Raw genomic sequence first — 21,093 nt, 5'->3', positions numbered from 1 at the left:
CCAATTAGATAACACAGTTTCTCTTGTGATGGATAAGATAAGATTAGGTATAGTTTTTTAGACAAAAGACTAAAATTTATCAGTTATATGTTATTCCAGATGTAATATAATTCACAGCTAGAGCTGTGACTCAAATGAACAGAATGTATCAGCGTCTAACAATTATATGTAAGCTAAAATTGCCTTAAAGGTCATGAACTTTTAGCTTTGGGGTTGTAGTTCAGTAGCTTTTTTGACTTCTTTTTCAATGATGAGTGTTAACAGCCAGTGAAGAATAAAATTTAATAGTTTGTTTGTCTCTCTTAAAAATTAATAAATATCCAATAGTTTTGCCACTGAAATCTCACTTCAGTGGGAGTAGGTCCAAACACTAGCTTCTCTTTCCTAAGAAAATGAGTACAAAATACTCCTCAGAAAATAACCTCATTTCTAGCATCCTTTCTAGATACCTGCTGAAGTCATTGATAGTGCAGGTTATTGGGAATTGGTCATAGTATTGCTGACTCTTTATGGAGCATTTCATGATGCTTGAACTTCTAAGTGACAGCCCATAAAAACATATAATTTGTGAGTATCTCGAGTCACTAAAACAAAATAGCCATCTTTAACTCTCAAAATTTTAAGGAAAGGTCAGAAACCGATTGCTATGTGTCCTCAAGTTCAGAAAGTAGATAACCACTAGAAATATGATTTAAAATTTTCATTAATTCATGTTCAAACCTCCATATAGGGTACTTTTATTCATGATTTTTGATTGCTCAAGGTTTTAAATCTTGTGCTTGATGTGAGCTAATCTAATTGCAAAACTGCCAAAGCATGAGCAGAACTGCAGATATACTTCTTTCCTTCTTCTTGAAATTTCTCCTCATATTAAAAAAAAAAAGGGAATATTGTTCTCCTACTTTGATGTCACTTTTGGGTATCCTTGCTATAACTACTTCTGCAAATGATTTTACTAAGTGTAATATTCACAGCAAGCTTAAACCAAAAAGACATTATTATAGGAGTTGAAACTTTATTCTTACATTCACTTTCCCCAGACTCATCAAGAAACACACACAAAAAAGTGTGAGACTTTTTTCTACTGATTTCAGCCAAGAGAACCAACCAACAGTTAATGCTAGGCATAACTAGATTAATTTTAATATTTTATGAAGAATACTGGAAGCCCCTTGCTGATAAGTCAAGAACAGAAAGATGAAGTTCAGCAAGCAAATTTGTTAAAAGTAGTGTGTGTCAGCTAGGTTTGGAGCTGAAATAGCTTCATTAGAATATAAACCTCTCAAACTCCTCGACAGATACATTATAAATAATCACTGGGTGTATGCTTTGAATACATTTAGGGAAAAACCGGCATGATACCACATTTTGGCATTTGTCTTATTAGGGAAGTGTCATTTAGCATTAGTAGTCTCATTACTTCAGGCTGACTTCACCTGTGGCTGTATTTCTGACAAGAATATCAAGTAGTTGTTCAAGATATTGCACCTGCTGCTTTCAGGATGAAGGCTGAAATATAACCACTTTACTGAGTGGCAGAATTGTACCTTTTTCTGTGTCTTCTTTACTGAGGTAACACATCACTGTGGTGAGCTCTTGGCAAAAGTGTACTTTGTAATTAGTGACAAGAACTAACCTAGCATTTAATAAAATTATGTAAGTTTTCTTGTTTGAAATATAAGCTCATTTCTCTAATGATGTTAGGCATAGTGTATTGTTTAATGGATGTAATAATCATCTAATTCATCATTTCAGTTTTTCTTTATAAAAATCCCTTGTACTCAATTTTGGTTTTGGAAAAACTAGGAAAAGAAAAGACAACAGTCTGGCCTTAACAGCTCACTTTCTGCATTTCTAGAAGGGCCTGAAGAAAACAGGCTGCAAGCACAGATGGCTGAGATCTGTAGTGTACTAAAGATCACTCAGTTCATTCATTTAACATATCCTTCTGGCCTTTGTAGGGTTAGAGTGCAGTTGCTTGGAAAGAACCAAAAAAATTTTCCTAAGCTTAAATGAAGACAGAGTGCTTGCAGTGTAGTTTCAGTTTCAAATAATGAGTTTTCTTCTCCTTAACTAAAAGATGGTAAGGCCTCCATCCAATACAAAGTCCTTTTGACAGTGTCAAAGATAAACATCTAGGGAAATGTAAGGGAAACACTGACTTCCAGAGAGGCATGGGCTGGTCTGGAAGGCAAGATGATGGTGGTAAGGACTTTGATACTGATGCATGGTAGCAGGCTAAAAGCAACTTTAGAACTGAGGAGATGGGCAGCTGGACCCAATCCACAGGTAGGGTAGGAGGTAGTAACCAATCCAGCTGGTCTTCAGGACAGGGGAAAACCTCTAGTAAGTAGCAGTGATGTTCAACCTGTATTAAACTGTCCTTAAGGGCCAATGTTTGCAGGATTTCTTTCTCTCTTCAAATCCACTCTACCTAGAGAAACCGAAATAGCCACTTCAGCATTCTTTATAAAGCAGCTTTTGGGTTGTTCCTTCCTCTGTAAACCACTGAGAATGAAGGAAGAGGTAGCAGTTTTCCTTTTAAGCTTTGCAGTTTGACTGAGATTTTAGGTGAAGTGAAGTTTGTAATTTTGATGTTTTCTCTGCTGTTTTGTCCTGACTGGTAACAGAAACAGAGCCCACATCCACAGAGAATTCTAGTTTTTGTAAAATAGCCAGTACTTTAGGGTTTGTGAAGTACCCTCATAGGCTACTTTCTTTGAAGTTGTCCCTTAAACATACCTAAGGTGAAATTTACAGAGCAAAGGAAACTTTCTCAATGTAATTTTTTATCTGAACTCTGAAAAGAAATTGTGTGGTAAAGGGCTTTAGGTAGCAAAGTCAACATTAGGTGTAGAGAGTTCACTGAAAAAGAAAAAACAAATCCTACTTGGAATAACATAGCTGGTAAAATGTAGTTCCTCCTGACATCAGTGGGATAGCCTTGAAAAAGATATTCTGGGGAAACATGGAAGTGTTGGATCCTTGCCCTTTTCCCAGTGACAAAGAAGTCTGGCAGAGGCTGCATAGTGTCTGTTTGATGGCCCTGGAAGCTGTGTGCCAACAAGGCTGCTTTTTATGAACACAGCATTTATGTTTGGGATAGACCACAATAACGCACACTGGCAGATCCATTTCTACAAATTTTTGGAGTTTTTTTTTTGTCAGTCAGGTACCTTCAGGGAATAAATATGGACTTTTATTTGTAACTCTCCCAATCAAAGTTGTGGACAAATTGATGTGAGTGGTTGAATTATTACAGCTTGGAAAGTGACTGCTTGTAATTTCAGATTCTGAAAGTTAGATGATTCTGTACATGCTCCCAACTTGTTACTAACATACTAGCTTAAATCTGATGGCTGAAATTTTTTAGTTTGTAATCAACTAACAGCATACCCATGATTATTTAATATGGTACTTGTAACAAATCCATTAAAAGTAGAGAATTCAATTTTCTCTTGTTTATTGACCTTACTCAAAGATGCTCCTGTGGCACAGGGAGGCATACCATATTACAGGAGAGAAAACTGATGCTCTTTCTGCCTATTTTTCTTTTCTGTTCAGTGGTCCCAAACTTTCCTGTCTTTTCAGATTTGTATTTGACTACTGTATAGTTACTGTCTTACTAGTTTTTACAAATTACTCTTACTAGTTTTTACAAATTATTTACCGCAATATGTCAGAGACTAGCTTGACAATCAGATCATGTCCTTGCTTTGCTCTTCCCAAGTAATTTGCCTTTGCAGCAGTGAAGATTTTAAAAAGTTATTACTTGCTGGTATGTCATGCAGTCCTCTTGTTCTTATTTTCTCTGCCAAAAAGTAGTTAATTAGTTGAGTAAAAGAGATGTCTTGCAGTGAATCAATACTGAAAAATGAAACAGACTTCATACCTCCAGCAAGGTGTTTACAAGCTTGGGAGAAGTGAAAAAAATCAGATCATAACACTAAGAGAGGAAAGAAGAGGACAAAAACAGTTTCTCACTTGTTAATTTGAAAAGGGGAACTTTCTTGCAATATGACTTGCCTCTGTAGCACCCTGCAGTCAAACTGGAGCTTGCGGTTTTCTTATTTGGAGCATTACTTTTGTTGCGTGCTTGCAGGGTATATGAGAGTTTTTGTGTGTTCACTTTTGATCCAGGTTGTGGTTTGTTGTCATCTTATTGCAAAAGTTCCATGCCTTCTTGGTGATTTCTCATGGTCAACTCCTCACAGCACTGACTCTTTCTTCCTCACAGCCAGCAAACCCCACCCACTTCTCTCCTCACCCAGCTAACCCACTCTTTTGTAGCACTCATCTTGTCATCAGACACAGCTGTGGCCTGTTAAGGGCAGGCCTGTTTCTAATCTTTGGTGATTAGTACAGCTGCAACTCCTCAGGTGTGAGACTACCTTCTGTACTATCTTTATTTTCTTACATTCTGTACCTCCACAGTGGTTTAGAGGAATAAATGCAGCAAGTCCCTAGTGGTGAACAACAGGTGATCTCACCTGAAGAGCTTACTCATGGTGGGTGAAGTAACTCTTGCTCCCTACCTTTTATCATTTTAAGTGCGTTGGAGCATTCTTCCAGGCAGAGTTCTGCTGAGGGTTTTGTCAGTTTTGTAGGTGTCTCTCTAAATGGGTCTTAAAAATGTAGTTGGTATTTCTTAATGGCACTTAAAGCAGAGCAAGAAAGCACAGTCTCAGTCTTTCTCTTCGGCATTATCGTCTTTAAGATTTTCTTTTAAATGGTGATTAGCCTATATTTCAAGGAAATGTTCAGTTCAAATATGAATGATTCATATTTCCTTATGTTATTGCCCAAATAAATCAATGGCTGATTTAATTCAAATATTGAGAATAAGTGGGACACATTTTTTTGTTTTCAAGCCCCCTGAAAACACAACACACTGTTATATGGCTTGGGAAGACCCACACAGACATTCTATGCATCCCTAAAGAAAACAGTCTCCAGGATTCTCATAAGCACCTCACTGCTGAGCTGTTTCTGCTTCATTTCATAAATGAAAAACAAATGGGACAAATTTGCCAAACAGCTGTAATAAAGAAAAAGAACATAAACCTTTTAGATGGAGCTCATGGGTTCTGCTCCCCACACTACTAAAGTGTTAATACAACCAAAGAGTGCTAGTTTCAATATAGCTGTGGCACAAATGTAATACTTACTGGCTCACAGGAGCAATTTATGAGGCGGAATTTTTTTGTTAGTTTCTTCTTTTGTATGTCTTCTGTTGATCAAGATAACATCTCTGATTTTTACTACAACATCCTAATGTTTTTATTAAGATATTTAAGGCATGTAATGCAATGAGTGAGAATAATTACCACTATATGTAACTCAGCAGTGTCTTTAGATACGTGGATCCCTCTCAGAAATGGCTTTATCTTGAATTTCCTCAGTGGTGAAGCAAAGCTTCCTTTGGCACCGAAAGAAAAGTGTCATAAAAATCCTCTTGGTAAAATTGCAGTCATAGCAGGTTTAGAATTTACCTTTATACTGCTGTACAGACTCTGAATGAAGAATACAGGGAAAATGTGTGATTTTTTGATTAGGGCACAAGTTGAACAGACCTTAAAAGAGGTTAAAAAAAATGGCAAAGGCTGTTTGAGCCCCAATTGTAGGGCTCAAAGTATTTTACTGTCTCACCTAGTTTTGGGTAGAGGTCAGAAAGAAAATCACAATAATAATTATTTTGCCTTTCACAGCTGATCCTGGTAGCAAAAGGTAGTTTCAGATAAGATTAGATCTTTTATTCAATGGCTCTTTCAAAGGAAGAAAGTTCTTAGCCTGGGGCCCTGATGTAACTCTTCACTGACTACAATCATGAAAAGATTTCTTTCATTACAGGTTTCCCCTCTCAGCTGTCTGAGTGAGGATTGAAATGGATGTACCCACCAAGCTGGTACAGATGGCTGTGGTTTTGGCTATTGCACAGAATTAACTGGAGCTTTCTATTCCATATATGCCCTTACATTGTCCATACCTCGGTAGCTGAGTGCATTGAACAATCTATGTAGCTTATGTCACACGTTCTTTTTCTCTCTGATCTTTTTCCCTGGAGGGGAAAGATGTGCAGCATGTTGTCTTGCTCTGGGAGCATGGCAAAGAGATTTTAAGATAGCCTGCAGGGTCACCAAGTCTCATCTCTGGCTGTTGCAGAAACCTGCTTTACATAATGCTCTTGTGGGCTGAGCAAGCTCCACTCGAACATCAGACTTTGTGCTGCTACTGGACAGCTGTTATGCTACTTTCATATAAGGATTGGATATCTTTCCTTTAGAGCTGCAGATTTTCTGCCTTGTTTTTTGCCTATTTCATCTTGTGTTCATGTTGTTCTTGATCTTAATTAGCTTTTTCCCTTCTGGACTCTCTGTCACACTTACTGAATTTATAGACACCAATCTTTCTCTTAGCATATGTTTTGGTAGGCTGTTGTACTGTTAGTATGAGTTTGACTATGTTTGAGATAATTGTGATTTCATCAAAATTAAAGTTGAGAAAAATCAAACCAAATGGATTTAATTTTTCATTTCTTGCAACCATTAACTTGAACTACAGCAAAATTAATGCTTTACTGATGTACGACAGAACCTTTCTTTAAAGTTTGGGTAAGAAACCTGGTATATATATATATTTTTAATAGGCACTGCCTAAACATCTAATAGCTTTATTCAGTTTAGTCTCCTGTCCCTCCTTAGATAGGACTTTAAGAATAACTGTACTGGTTTCAAAGGAGTCTCTGTTGAACAAAGTTCCACATGAAATTGGGAAATATATCCTGCTGACACATAAAGTTCTTGCTAGTGACAAATCAGGGGTGAGGTTGTCCTGCCTCAGTCTGGAACTTGAGGCAAGTCATCAAAGCAGCACGGTTCAAACTGCACTGCCTTGGAGTAAGTCCCTTGGTGAGTGCAGGTCCTGGCATATAAATACCTGGAAATGGCTCCATCTGGGTTGTTCTCAGCATATGACAAGGCCACAGGGTTTACCCAAGTACAGGGTTGTGGGATTGGGCTGCTTGGTGTTGAGTTCCCACCAGGCACAGATCTTCCTCTCCTCCCCACACCCATGCAGGACTGCTGCTCAGGAGTACCTCTGGCTCACAGAAAAAAAAGCAGAATTGACCTGATTGCTGAGTATGATGTTGAGTCACAGGCTAGAAAAGAGGCCATTGTGCTGCGCTTGAAATTTATGAGAAACTAGGGCAGCTCAGTGCAAAGGGCCGGGGAACTTCAGTTTTGTGTTTGACACTAGACCTGTCAGGTTTGTCTGCAACTTAGTATGACAATGACTGTCATAGTGCGTCTGCATAGTGTTGATCTGTGGAAAATGATCCATGTTTTTGGAAAAATGCACATATTTCTACTGGGTTTATACAGAGTGCCTGAACTGTCTCCTGCTGCATTTTCTTTCTGATGACTGCACTTTTGAGGAGTTTTAATTTTTTTTTTCTTTTTAAGAAATTTAGCCTAATTCAGAAGTCCCCCTCTTTGCAATTTGCTGTTTCAAACAGTTGCTGGAAACAGGGAAGTGGGACCTCCTCAATCACCCCTTGCTTGAAAAGATCAGAGTCTAGAGGTGATCAGCATATCTGATTTTACTCCCTTATTAGATGAAAGAAACATTATGGATTTGGATAACATCAAATTAATTATTCTCTTTTTGAACCATTTCTTGTTACTGTTAATAGATATGGGGTTTTTTTAATCCATCTGTTCCTCTTACGTGATGGGTGTTCATCATAAGTCCTGTGCTCATGTCAGACATAAAATATTCAAAGAAAACTTGGGGTTTCACCTGTTTCCATAGCAGAAGGCCCTCTGAGTTTTGTAAAACTGTTGTTTTGGCTTGCTGAATGTATAAATAGATGTGAATTTGAGAATCAGGTTTTATACATAGTTTGGACCATACAGTTTAAGTATTTCTGCCTTGGAAAGGGTTATTTCTGAAGTTCTTTCGGTTAGAAAGTGTCCTATTCTAAGAGACACATCATCAAGCCTAAATTTTAGCTGTCATAAACATTGCTTGGTCAAATTAGACTTTGAAAATGTTGCCAGATCAGCATGTTTTAAATGTGCATCCATCATTCATGTTCACTTTTGTGAACATGGACTGCATGTTATGCAGACAGCTTAGAATTAAGTCCTTTTTTCCCTTTCCTGTTACTGTTTTGCTAAATTAGCTCGGCTGTGGGTTATGCCATAGAAATGTCAATAAAACTTCACTCTTACTGTCCATTCTGTCCCCTTTTCTACCTATCCATTCCTTGTTTAATATCCCCTTTACTGTCTGTTGTAAGTCAATGTAAGTAGCCCCTCCCAGGACTGCAGTCTCCAGTTCTGTTAAGACCTATTGATACATGGATATCCTGTTGCTCCACTGAACTCTGAGGATGTTCACTTTGATGGATCTCTTTTGCTCTTCCTTCTACTAATGCTGCTTGATTCTGGAGGGCGAAACTATCACTTTTCCATCACAATTCAATTTTTTTTTTTTTTACAGGAAATTATGGGGAAAGTGGAATGGAAGCCTTCAAAGAGTTGGCTGCCCAAGAGGGTCTCTGCATTGCTCACTCTGACAAGATCTACAGCAACGCCGGCGAGAAGAGCTTTGACCGCCTGCTGCGCAAGCTGCGGGAGAGGCTGCCCAAGGCCAGAGTGGTGGTGTGCTTCTGCGAGGGAATGACCGTCAGGGGCATCCTCATCGCCATGCGCCGCCTGGGGGTGCTCGGCGAGTTCCTGCTCATTGGAAGGTAAGGCTCTGAGCGTGCTTTCTCTGCCTGTCCTCTCCCTCTTGTCCTGTAGGCAGGCCTTTGATTTCAGAACTGTGCAGCTTAGGCTACCGGTGATTTCCATATTTAATTGTCTACGGCATGAAAAGTGGCAAGATGGTGGAGCAGATTCTCAGGAAGGAGATATGGTGATGTGTGCCAGCTTGTCAGTGGTGACAGCTTTTGCTGAAATAAACATTAATAACTTTTTTATATGGATATATGAAATTACTGGTTTTGTGCTTTTGCACACTCTAGACGAATGTTTCATGGACATATTTTTAGACCTGAAGTAGGGAGTGAAGAATTCTGATTTCAGTATATGATCTGTGGCATGTGACAAAATTGTATGTGTTTGAGTAACGATGACCCCTCATAATTTGAAACTCCAATTACCAAGTTTTTTTGATTACTGGAACTTTTTTCCAGTCTCGTGATTATAACCTTGCATTCTCAGTTGTACACTTTGCTGTGATCTTTGCTATTGAAAGCTGGGGCACTGATATTATGCAGACTGGTTTGGTTTTTAAAATGTCAGAATTTCTAATGGCTAAATGAATATGTATGTGTGTCTTTATATCACCAGAGTAACAGTGCAGGTGTGTATTGGACAGAAAAAAACTGTTTTTATCAAAATGAGAATGGTTGCTTTGTTCTACTAGAATTTATCTTTGTAGGTAATCACTGAAATATAGTACATCTAGTTCTATCATGTATTTCATCCACAATTTCATTTTTTTGTGATATTTCTTATTTTGAGGCTTCTTTGACTTTCACCTTGATTTCTGCAATGTCTTTGTCCACTTTTCTGTCTTGATGAACATTGCTCAAATGATGAGGATGGATATTTTCTGTCTTCCATGTTGGATTGATAATGTCTGCTTTAATCCTTTTATTTACTCTCTGTTTCTTTATTTGTAATTTTAACATTCCTTGAAGGAATGTTTAAATTAATTATTTCAAGGCCTTTGTCAGTTGTTTCCATGCCTATTTAGCTTCTGCTGTCATTTGATCCTGGCTTCTATTTGTCCCATTCTTTCCCTAAAGTCTTTGTGTCTGCATTTGTTACTGATATCCTCTCCTTTTGGTCTCTACTGTGGTATTGTCTTCCCCTGACTCCTCAAAACCTACAGTTATGACTTCTACAAGTCAGATACCTACTCTGGCCTAAGGAATAGACTGAAAGCATTAAGTCAATCTCACCAATTTTTTGTTGCAGTCCTTGTTTGCTATTTTTTTGAAGCTGAGGTTCTAGAGTATCTCCAAAAGGTTGTGAAGATAAGATGCAGCACATTTGGACAACTGTCAGCACTAAAATAAAACAAAGAGAAAGACTGGATTGAAAATGGTGTGTTCCAGATTGTGCACATGCAAGTGCACATTTAGTTCAAGTGCATCATTTAGTTTGCATCAGTTGAAATGAATAATGGAAGGCTTTGGGAGTGACACGTTTCATGTATGGGTTTTCAGTGAATAGAAGAAACTGAATATAATAAAATTAGTCTCAGTGACAGCATCCCTGGTCTTTTAGTAAATATCCTGAAGCTTTGGGCAGCGCTGTGCTTTCTTTGCGTATTGTCACAAAGAAACCAGTGTCTCATTGTTCACTGATTTTGTTGCTCCCTCTTGATGCTGATCACACTGAGAACCAAATAAATTAAACCTCATACATTAAGCCACAAACCTTGGTTTCCTATTAAACCACTCAATCCCCTACTCCTTGGATATGTGGAATATTTAAGCTTTAAATTTTGACTTTGAGCCCTTGCCAAACATAACACTGGTCCATAAATTTCAGTTGTTTTTCTTAGAATTTGTTCTACAATGTAATTCTGAGCTTTTTGTCTGAAATGTCCACCTATTAAATGGAATAATGGCATTTTTTTGGAAATCACTATGTATTTTTCAGGTAGATTTTCACATACCCTTCCTTCATGCTGGTAGTTGAGTATGGGAGACTCCTTTTTAGGGCTGAATGGGTTCTGTCAGTTGTAAAACAGGCTGGTTATTGCTTTGCATAGTCTAGATTGTGCACGACAGCTGGTTGAAATAAAAAGTATTATAGGGCTTGCACATGCTCTTATGTGCTTGCAGAACTAAAAGAAAAGAAATTTTCTTTGAATTGTCTTAATTAAGTGATTTTAAAAAATGGCAAATTAGCAAACTTGTGAATAAGTAAGTTGCAGTGGAACTGCAGTGCTATGAATTTGGTCATCTATATACAAACAGGAACCAAGACACACATTAATGTTACTTTGATGTGCTATTCAGTCTTTTTTTTTCAAGTACCCAGCTAAGCAAAAAAACTAAGAGCCTTTTAAGAACATTCTTTTAATTGAAGGAAGTGAGAGTGAATGAGAAATCAAGATATTTTTTTTCAATAATCAGCTAAACAAAGCCTTTAGTTTACCCACAGGTTTATTATCAGCCACATTTTATCAACCCCGCACTCTGCTCTGACTCACTGTAAAGAGGGAGCCTTTGCAAAGGAACACCTGGCTAAATAGTTCTCTTCCTGCTACATCTTCAATACTGCTATTTGTCAAAGTAGACAGGAACAGCTTAGCTTAACTAAATTCATGCTATCAGAAAGAGATCTGGGAAATAAAATTGACTTCTGTTTAATCCTAATTTCAGTCTCCTTTACTACTGGAAGTGGGAGTCTGTTATTTTAGTGAGAAGGGAATTCCTCTCTCTGAATCTGGAGGGACCTGGAATTAAAACAGTACAATAGATGAGGTTACAATCCTGCTTGAGGCAGAATGGCAGATAGTCTGAAATTGATAGTGTTGAAATGTAGCAGAGAATGAGTAAGAAAATTTATTAAACTATGAAATGATGATGATAAATTTTGGAAAAGACTGATAATGAAAGGGAAAGAAGGCAAAACTTGGTCATGGCTTTTTGTATAAAAAGAAATAATAGAATAGAATTGGAGTAAGCAAAGGCAAAAATTATGCAAAAAATTTAACTGTACTCTTATGGGAGTTCAGGTGATAGCTCTTTTAGCAGAAATTAGTTTTGATGTGAAGAGATTATGTAGGAAGATGCTCAACCTCATGTGTCTAATCATGTTTATGCAGGCCACTGGGTTTTATATTACTTAATAAGCATCAATTAGATTTTGTGAGATTTTTGCAAGATTGATGAGTCTCCTATATATCCCTTGAGATTATGCATCAAGAAAAGGTGTGTAACTGACTTTTCAGAATCAGAATCAGTATGGGTGATGCAAAGCAGATGATAAACAAATGAAATAACCAGTTTTAAGAGGTACTCTGAGCTCATTGGAGAAGAGAAATTTTTAGATGAATAGTTGGAAATTAAAATGCTCTTTCACAATTTGTTCTCAAACTCCTACACTCAATGGTCTGCGTAAAAGTACAAAGAACTTTACAAAGGAAGGGTTATATTAATGACATGCTAGTTTTCAGTACAGTCCTTTGTAGAAGGTACTGCTTTACTTCTGTAGGCTTTCTGATGCTTTACAGTCTCCAATAATGCTGCTGTATGGGCTGTTGTAGAACTATAAATTTTAAGTGTCAATAGAGCAATCTCTCAAAGTTTGAATGCTTAGCAGCAATGAAGGTCTGGTTGGATTCTCTGTCAACCCATTTTGAAGAGCAAGTCTGTTCTTTCCATGTATCTAATAAAACTCATTTAGCACAGGATGATGGAGCTTTCAGAGTACCTACTGTGGTGAATTTTTTTCTGACTGCTCCCCCTTCAAAAGTCAATATAAATAATGGTTATGGCATTTAAATTCATACTTTCTAAAATATTGACAAAGCATTATCACTGTAAACTGTTTGGTTCTATTATCTGATATTTCTGGATAAGTGGAATGTGATTGCATCCGAGTGCAAGAGTAAACAATTTGTTGGTGAGTTGACAGAGAAATGTGACCTGATGTGGTCAATCCCTGGGCAGCAGGGTGTGTGGGAGGATTTTGGCAGATGCCTAGGGCAGTTATCACCTTCCAAGGCCTGGGATTTTATGGCAGAGCACACATGTAGTCCCACTGAATTGGTACAGCATTTGTCAGGGGAATGCTTTGCCTACCCCAGTCAGACCCCTCAGTTCCTTAGCACTGAGACTATTGAGCCTTTTTCAGCTCCATCACAGCAGAGGAAGGAGAGCCTCTGCACTTGAGGACACCATGGCTAAGGCAGGCACCCAAATCCCATGCAGAATAATCACCCCAGCTGTCAAAAAGTGGTAGCAGAAGTTGACAGGTCCATAACATCATTTAGTGAGGGAGGAGGAAGAATCTGGTCAGGAAGCTGGACTTTCTGCAAGGAAGCAGGAGAAGGAAGTGACCAAAGTTTCTCTCTGTTTGAATGTATTTAATTGGCAAGAAATTATTTTAGCTTGCCCCAAGCTAAGTTTTCTGCCTGTGATGGTAATCTCCCTTTCTGTATTTTAATTTGTGAGATTTTTTTCTCTCTGTTTTCTACCTTTGGTCTGTTCAGTAGGGTAGCTGGCAAGTGTCTGGGTGAGCATTTGGCTGCTGACCAAGGTTACAGATGACACAGCTTGCAGTGCCAAAAGCATGATGTTATGTATTTCTCTTTCATTCAGCTCTAACATCACTAACGTAAGAGTATCACAAATACCACCTCACATAGGTGGCTTAGAAGACTGCCTGCCTCTTGCTCCCTGATGAGTCCCTGGCTAATGCATTACTTATCAAATGACTGAGAATGTTAAACTGTTGATGGAATATTATTCATAAGGGAGATGACCATCAGAGGATATGATTATTCTTTTAAATTTGACTAGCTGAAAAAAAGATGCTGTACTCTGCTGTCCAATGCACCATGTCTTCATCACTTGGGCTGCCCCATATTTATGAAAAATCAATGACAAATGTCCACATTCTCCTAAAGCAGCTGAAATGTTTTGCAGGGAAAATATGTTTAATTCCATTAAGAATAAAAATTGCTATTTTTAGGTATTCATGAGATTACAAAGAAATCAGTAAGAACCAACAATATGTTGTCAATGGGGGAAAAACTCTGCCTTGTGCTAGCACAGATTATCTAGGATATCTTTGGGCCTTATAAAACTAATAAAAATAGTAGATATGGTGCAATGTTGCTCATAATACTGTTTTATGCCAACTTGTTATGAATGGGAATGTGTTAAGAAAACTGGTAGTAATTTAGCACGGCCAAATATATATGATTGAACCCAAACCATTCATATTCCATGTGCTGTTCTTTGAGAGGGCAGTCTGGGTGGTAAAACTCAGAGGTTTGAAAGAACAAAGTAAAGATGACAAGACAGTTTTCATGCTGAAAATAAAAAGAAAATTAGTAATTTAAGAACCAAAGGTTTACTTTCCATACATTTTGCTGCAGGAAAGGACTATTTTTTCTTCCTGGTACCTCCATGACCAAAGATGTTTAGAATGACTACTTTTAATGTTTCTGTTGTTGACACTCCAGGTTAATGGAAGACTGCGTTTAAATAAATGTTTAGATATAATCAGAAGTTTAGCTAGGTTTGGATTCAAATTCATGGATTAAAATTGAGGTAGCTTCTGTGAAATGCTGAAATAAGTCATTATCATTTTTCAAATCCTTTCAGAGTCTAACTGAAGTTGACATTTAAGCAAAGTATTGTCAATTAAGATAGTCCCACCTGGCAACATCTAACCGTTTCTTGAACATTATCCAGGTTTGTAATGGGATCCACTGCTAACTTTAAAGTCTGAGACCTCAGAGCATGTCCCTAGAAAATTTTATACCTTATTCATGGTTCATTTAGTAGTTGCAGTCTATTACCTGTTTACTATGACAATAGTAATTGTCATTCATCCACAATTCATCCACTATGTGTGGATGAAAACAGAATTACATGATGCAAGAAGACTGAGCAAGCATATTTTGTTTACCCTCTAAACTACAGTAACATCAATCCATGTTAAAATGGGGTTGCATAATAAATGCCAATTAAATAGCAGTATATTTGAACAGAACTGCATTTTGAGTCTTAATAAAAAAGCAATGTTCACTTTTACAGAGACCAAAGAATACAAGAAGAATACATATTTTTTATGGTAAGTGGGATTTATGTATTGCAGTGGGCAATTTTTAAAATATGGGGGTTGTTCTTTTATCTTTTTACTTCTTGCTTCTATGTGATGTGAGCTTAACTAGGTTTTGTATGTAACTAAACCTCTTTCATATGGGCATCCAGAATTAGATTTAAAAACATGTAGTAACCCTCAGCTATTTCTGTGAATGCACTCAGTGCTTTAATTGAGGATGAAATGTACAGAAGTTGTAGATAAGATATTGGTGTTTTGCAAATGATTATTAAAATACCAATTAATAAGTTGTTTTAATAAAGTAAATGCTTGCTCAGTTGTTTAAAGCGGTATGAAAGCTTTCTGGCTTGACAAAAAGGATGCGAAAACCTGTTTTAAAGCAATATACACTGTTTAATGGTAGCCATTAATGCACCTTTTCCATAAATGAGAGAAAGTAAAGGACTGGTGGTTTTTTTTGCTTCTGAAGATGTAATGGAATTGATTATCAAAGCAGAGGAATTGTATCTTTTACTTGCTTAAGTCACTGGAATAGGAGAGGAAACAAAACCATACAATTAAGCATCTTAATAAAATTACAAATGTTATGCTTGAATTTTTTGATGGTAAAATTTGTGGGGAAAAACCCTCACATTTCTAGATTTCTTAAAACTTCTGGGATTCTAGCACAGTTTATGCTTCTTACTTAGCAAAGGAAAGCTAGGGCTTGGTTCAGTGTTTTCAAATTGTCTTGGCATGGGTTCTGCAGGAAGAGTTATCTAAGGTAGTAATGTCCAAGTGAATGTAAGGAAAGACCAACCTTGACAGAAATAATTTACCTTGAAGTTTTCTGCAAAGGTTTCCAACCCTGAAAATGTGTAAAAGTTCAAGATCTGCTTGTTGTCTATGAACTAGTGTGGACGTTAGATAATTGAGTTATTAAGTAGTGCCGTGTGTTAAGGGTTTATTTATTAGGCAGTATATGTTTTATCATGCCCCTGCAGAAAACAGGAGCTGGATGGCTGCTGCTCATCTGGAAAATGATGTTGTACTTTTATGTGAAGGACTCATATTGAATGATGTTATTTCAAGGGTCTTTGCATAATTTATGTAGGGCCAGACATTGTCAGGCACATCTCTGTGAGGCTGAGGTTCCTCTTAAATGGTTAAGAACCAAGTTTGTTTTTCTCCCAAAAGTTAAAATAAGATCCTAATACTGTGACCTTTCAAATTTCTAGCTTACTTTCAGTTCCTTTTAGTGTGCAAATAGAAATGAAACTTATAGAAGTTCTGATAAAAAACATAAGCGAAACCTTCGCTCAAAATGTAAAACTCTATAGTTTTCTGTAATGTTTATTTTCTTAATTCTAAGCAGCAAATTAATCACCTTTTTTTAAGAAGAAAAACAGAAATTGAAGATTCGTCTTACCTGGAATAATCATAAAAATTTTTATGAATTATTATTTAAGAATAATTCTTGTTTCTTGATATATCTTGGTATAAAAATAGATTTTCTCTTGCAATATTGGAATATATACAGTCAACTGTTAGTAACAGTTCCAGTTTTTAGATCACTAGAAGAACATTGCTAATAGGGTTAAATTATTGACTGAAGAAGATGATAATTGCCTGAGCTGTACCCATACAAACAACACTTTTTTTTGACAGGCACAAGCACACCAAGGGGAAAATAATTTATGTTGCAATTTAAGCACCTTTCTCCTGCATTCTGGAAAGGAGGGAATGAAAAGCTTTAGAGCTCCTTTGAATAATCAGTTGGCTGCACTTTCAGTGCAGAAACTTAGTGCTTATTTAAACCTTTGGCTCATTAAGCAGAGAAGGCAAAATAAAGAGCAGGGTATGATGCTGTGGAGAAAGGCCATATATTTTTATATATTGCCTGTTTTTCATTAATTTTTTTCCTTCCTTTTACAAATGCCCTTAACCTTATGGCCTTTTCTGGAGAACCCTGGTACATTTCCAAGTCTGGAAAATGTGCACAACTTTCAGCAGTCTGAGCAGCTGAATTCATCTGAAGGGAGGCTAGCCCTGAAGCATCCTCATGAACATGCACTGTGAAAATTTTAGGTCATGCAAATGTTTTAATCTGGCAGCCAAATACTTTATGTCTCAAAAGCAGAAATTAAAGTGACTACAGGCAATTGACCCATGTTGATAGATTCTTAGTCTGTTGGTTTTCTGCTGAATTTTTCAGCCAAGAAAAATCTTTTCAGTTTCTGAGGCATAGTTGGGCTTTAGGACCAATGGTGTCAAGAATTTGTTTCACAAAGTCAAAGTTGGCTCTTTCATGTTTCACTATTTCCTTTTCAGCACCACCAGCCTGTTCTGCTATAGGACTAAACGACTGTGGACCAAAAGACTGGCCAGCTCTTGGCCACATACCATTCCAGTCTTTACTTCTCTGCATCTTAGTTCAGTTATTTGTACCTCAGAGAGGGAGAATCAAAAGAAGAATTTTGCTTCAAATTCTTGCAAATTCACTGCTGCCTGATAAGTGACCTGGCACTTATTTTAACTGACTTTAAACCACATGCATTATTCACTATGAGCTATTTGTGGGTAAGCTTTGATACCTAGGGCTCATACAGTTATTTTACATGCTGGTGATTTGGTTGTATTTATTGCTGGTGATGGGGTTGTATTTATTCATTCAGTTTTAAGGATTTTTTTCTTTCTGGCCTTCTTTGAGGGTAATACTGGAAGGATGTAATGCAAGTCATAGCTAGAAAGAAAAATATACTACTGTTGTTTTGCTTAATAGAAATGGAGTGAGCTCTTTTCTTCTGCTTTGCAGAATCAAACTCAATTCCTTCTTTTCATTGCTAAGATGAGGCTTAAAATCATCTCTTGCATGTCAACAGGATCAGGAAAGCTGCATAATAGGTCAGATTTAAGCAATTCTGTATACAGAAATAAGAATGTGAATGTGACTCCAGTTGTGATTTCTGCTTATTTCTCACAGCAGGGTGAATAATTTTAAGTTGCTATTTATAATCCATAAATTTTCTCTATTCTTCCTTTGGTGTACCTCTGAACATACACTTTTAGCTACTTCCTTACTGTCATATATTACTTGCATTGTTCAGTTCCTTGCATACTGAATTTTGTTCTTGCATCTTCATCCATCCTTTCTTGGTCTTTCTCCCCCATTTACCTGAGTCTGTACTTTCTTGAACCCTCAAGCACCTGTTATTTTGTGTAGTAAAAAGTCTGTAGTGCTGGTGTAATTTCCTTTCTGTTAAGTCATGAAGAGTTTTAGCATTTCCCTAATCAGGAATGGAGATAAGCAAAACTTGCTCTTGAAAATCTTACTCATATAAAGGAGATGCTTGAGGAACAGGTTAATTTCATGACTCTTCTTTTGTGTTAGGCAGATGAGCACCCTACACCTAAAGCCATAATTAAATAAACCTACCAATTTAGGAATGATGTAGCCTCTTTTTGTTTGTAGATGTGCAACAAGCAGTCAAAAAAAAGAGGCCCTCCCACTCAAAAGTAGTTGTGCAGCTGTGTAAGACTGCTCCTTTTGTTGTTTTCAATTGTTCTTGATGGGACTTTGCATTATTATTGCTATTAAAAATACAAGATGGATTTGTTATCATATTAACCACTGTTGCCTTTAAAGACCTGAAATGCTGTAATTGCCTTGAATCTGGACTCATAAGCTATCCCTGGTATTTTCAAACTGAGTTCTGAGGAAAGGCAAAGGTATGAAGGAGAGAAAGTAGGCCAGTGCTCTGACTTTGGAGGTTGGCAGCTGATCATTCTCAGAGTTGCAAGCTGAGTGCATGTGGGGACTCACTAAGAGGTAGCATAATGCAAGCAAACAAACCAAATGCTGCAGTCTATTGAAAGCACCGCTGCTGAGGCCAGTGCCCAGACTGGTTTCCAGTGGAACACCTACAGTACAAGACTAGAAGTGTTAATCTGCTTGCATCTCAAAGGAATTGTCTCAGCTGGGTGATTACACGTTATTTTAAATGAACCTTAACAGCAATGGGGAGCTTGCAGCATTTACAAGACACTCTCCATTGTCTCTAAGTTTAATAAAAATAGAAGATGATAGAGCACAATGTTTCTCCAGAGGTCTACGTCCAAGTATGACTGATTTATTTTATCTGTTTGCCATTATGTTTATGGGAAAACTTCTTAGATGGGGAGACTTAACTCAACTAATTGTACAACCAGCTATTCCAGCAGGGTAACAATTTTAGAGAGATATAGGCAGGATTAAGAAGGAGGAAAAATAAAAGGCTAAGAAAGAAGAGGTAGCGCTAAAATGCAAGAAAGAAAAACATCCATTATAGGGAGCCAAATAGAACGTGGAAGTGGGGGAGGATGAGTTATAGAAGTCTTTTTGTAAGACAGAGATGAAGTGTGATAGAGATTTGGTTACAGGCAATGATTATTTTTTTCTGATCTAGACTGAGGTATGTTAAGATAACTGAAAAAGCAGAATCGTGATTCCAAACAGAAAAAGTAGTGAACTGCTAACCCAGTTCACTACTTCCATACAAGAATGCTTTTGATGAACTGAACCTCTGCAGTAAAATATCAGGAGCTGAATTCTGTTTTCATGCTGCTGTGAATCATGAGTGACACTCTGGGCTCCTAAAGCAAGTGTGAAATAAGAATATCTTCCTGAAATGAAGGTCTCACCTGTAAAAAAAGAGAAATATCCATACATTCTAGGTTTGTGTTTGTCAGTGGTAAACATTCAGTGCCTGTGATTCAAATTAAGATCTTTTACTTCTAGTCTTTTTTTTTTCCTCTGTGAAGCAATGTATCTCCTAGAACATTGTCTGGCTATTTTGTTTTCAAACCAGGTGATTGACATTTCTTGTAATTTTCATCCTTGGTGTAGAAATTCCAGTTCTTGTTTAGAACTTCCTAAGCTATTAACTTATGGTTAACTCATGGTGCCCATGAGTTCCCTATATTAGTCTGAATATAAGAGAATGTCTTTGTACTTTGCACCTGCTGGCTTTTAATTAAACCAAGTCATTAAAATGGAACAGGGAAAATTAGTCTACCTGGACTAATTTTCATCATTTGTGTTAGACATAGCATCATGTTTGTTCTCATGTCATTTTCTAACTAAATGCACTGTTTTTAAAGTTCTGCATGCTACAAAGACTCTGGGGAAAGGACAATATTTTAGGTCAGTAAAATGCCATACAAAGAGGGGTAACCTTGGCTCATAACTGAGTTTGCTAAATACTACTGCTACTCATGCAAACAGTAATAATATTTAAAGCTGAATAAAATATTTTAGAAAATAATGTGCAGGAAACACCAAACACCAAGCAGAAGAGGAAGATAAATTATGTGTGCTTCCAAAAATGTTATTTTGATGCTGCATGAGGGTCATGGCCTCACTGCTAAAGTGGAGGTGCTCAATATCAGCAGGAGCAGCAGTTTGTGAAGTCCTGATAACCATGGAAATAACTTGACTGGGGGCTTGGAGAAGAAAGTGTTTATTAAGGTGCTGTGGTTCTTTCAGACTGTATAGGCACAGTCTGAAAAAAGCTTCTATTTCTCTGACAGAGCTCCAGAAACAGATTCTGCAAGGTGATGGAGACCTACCTAAAGTCTCCTTTTCCTGGCTTAAGGCAATGAAAGTTGTGCTATCAAATCTAGTTCTTCATCTTTTAAAAATTGAAGCTTTCCTTAAGCCAGAGTCCTTGGATTAGAGAAAACTGGATTTGTGATCCCTTTGTAATATTCAGAGTTCCTTGTAATCAATGTAATTGATGATAATCAATGTAATCAATGATTTTGAGATTGCATTTTCCACTAAAGGATGTGGCTGTTTCCTTGCAAGGTCTTCTAACAGATTAAAATTTACTTTTCCTGTTAACCTCAAATCCCCTTGAGTCCCTAGACAAACATATCTTCATATACCTACTCCTTACCTAGCCAAATTCTCCAACTCTCTGCTCCTGGCATGCTCTAAAATAAACTTCGTACATTGTTAATGCCTAAATCTGCAGCACAGTGAAAGCTGAAATAGGGGAGACACTCCAAGTATAAATTGAATTTAACATAAAAATGAGACATCAACTCTTGTATTTTCTGTGTTATTACATGTTGTATGTAACTTAATATGGAGCTTTGGGATCCATTAAATGAAACAGCCAGAAATTTTCAGACTGAGAAGCAGAAGGAGCCTTGCTGTGTAACTGAAGTCTCCCCTTGAGGCAGGGAGTGATTTGCATTGTCTTGAAGGAGACAGGTCTACTGATCATTATAGAGTATACGAAGA

General features: G+C 37.2%; 1 protein-coding gene across 4 annotated transcripts in view; it reads left to right on the top strand.

Annotated features, from left to right (window-relative positions):
* The window catches only part of GRM1 (glutamate metabotropic receptor 1), a 180,638-nt gene that overhangs the window by 29,566 nt on the left and 129,979 nt on the right, over positions 1-21,093 (top strand). For all 4 annotated transcript variants that reach the window (XM_054279116.1, XM_054279117.1, XM_054279119.1 and 1 more), the window contains exon 3: positions 8,506-8,755. In XM_054279116.1, the coding sequence (XP_054135091.1) occupies positions 8,506-8,755 (250 nt within the window). The remainder of the gene's footprint in view (positions 1-8,505; positions 8,756-21,093) is intronic.

Source organism: Melozone crissalis, unplaced genomic scaffold (assembly GCF_028551555.1).
Source record: "Melozone crissalis strain CALT ecotype California unplaced genomic scaffold, PUWL_Pcris_2 ptg000027l_1, whole genome shotgun sequence".
NCBI lineage: Eukaryota > Metazoa > Chordata > Aves > Passeriformes > Passerellidae > Melozone > Melozone crissalis.
This window is presented reverse-complemented; position numbering and strand designations above follow the sequence as displayed.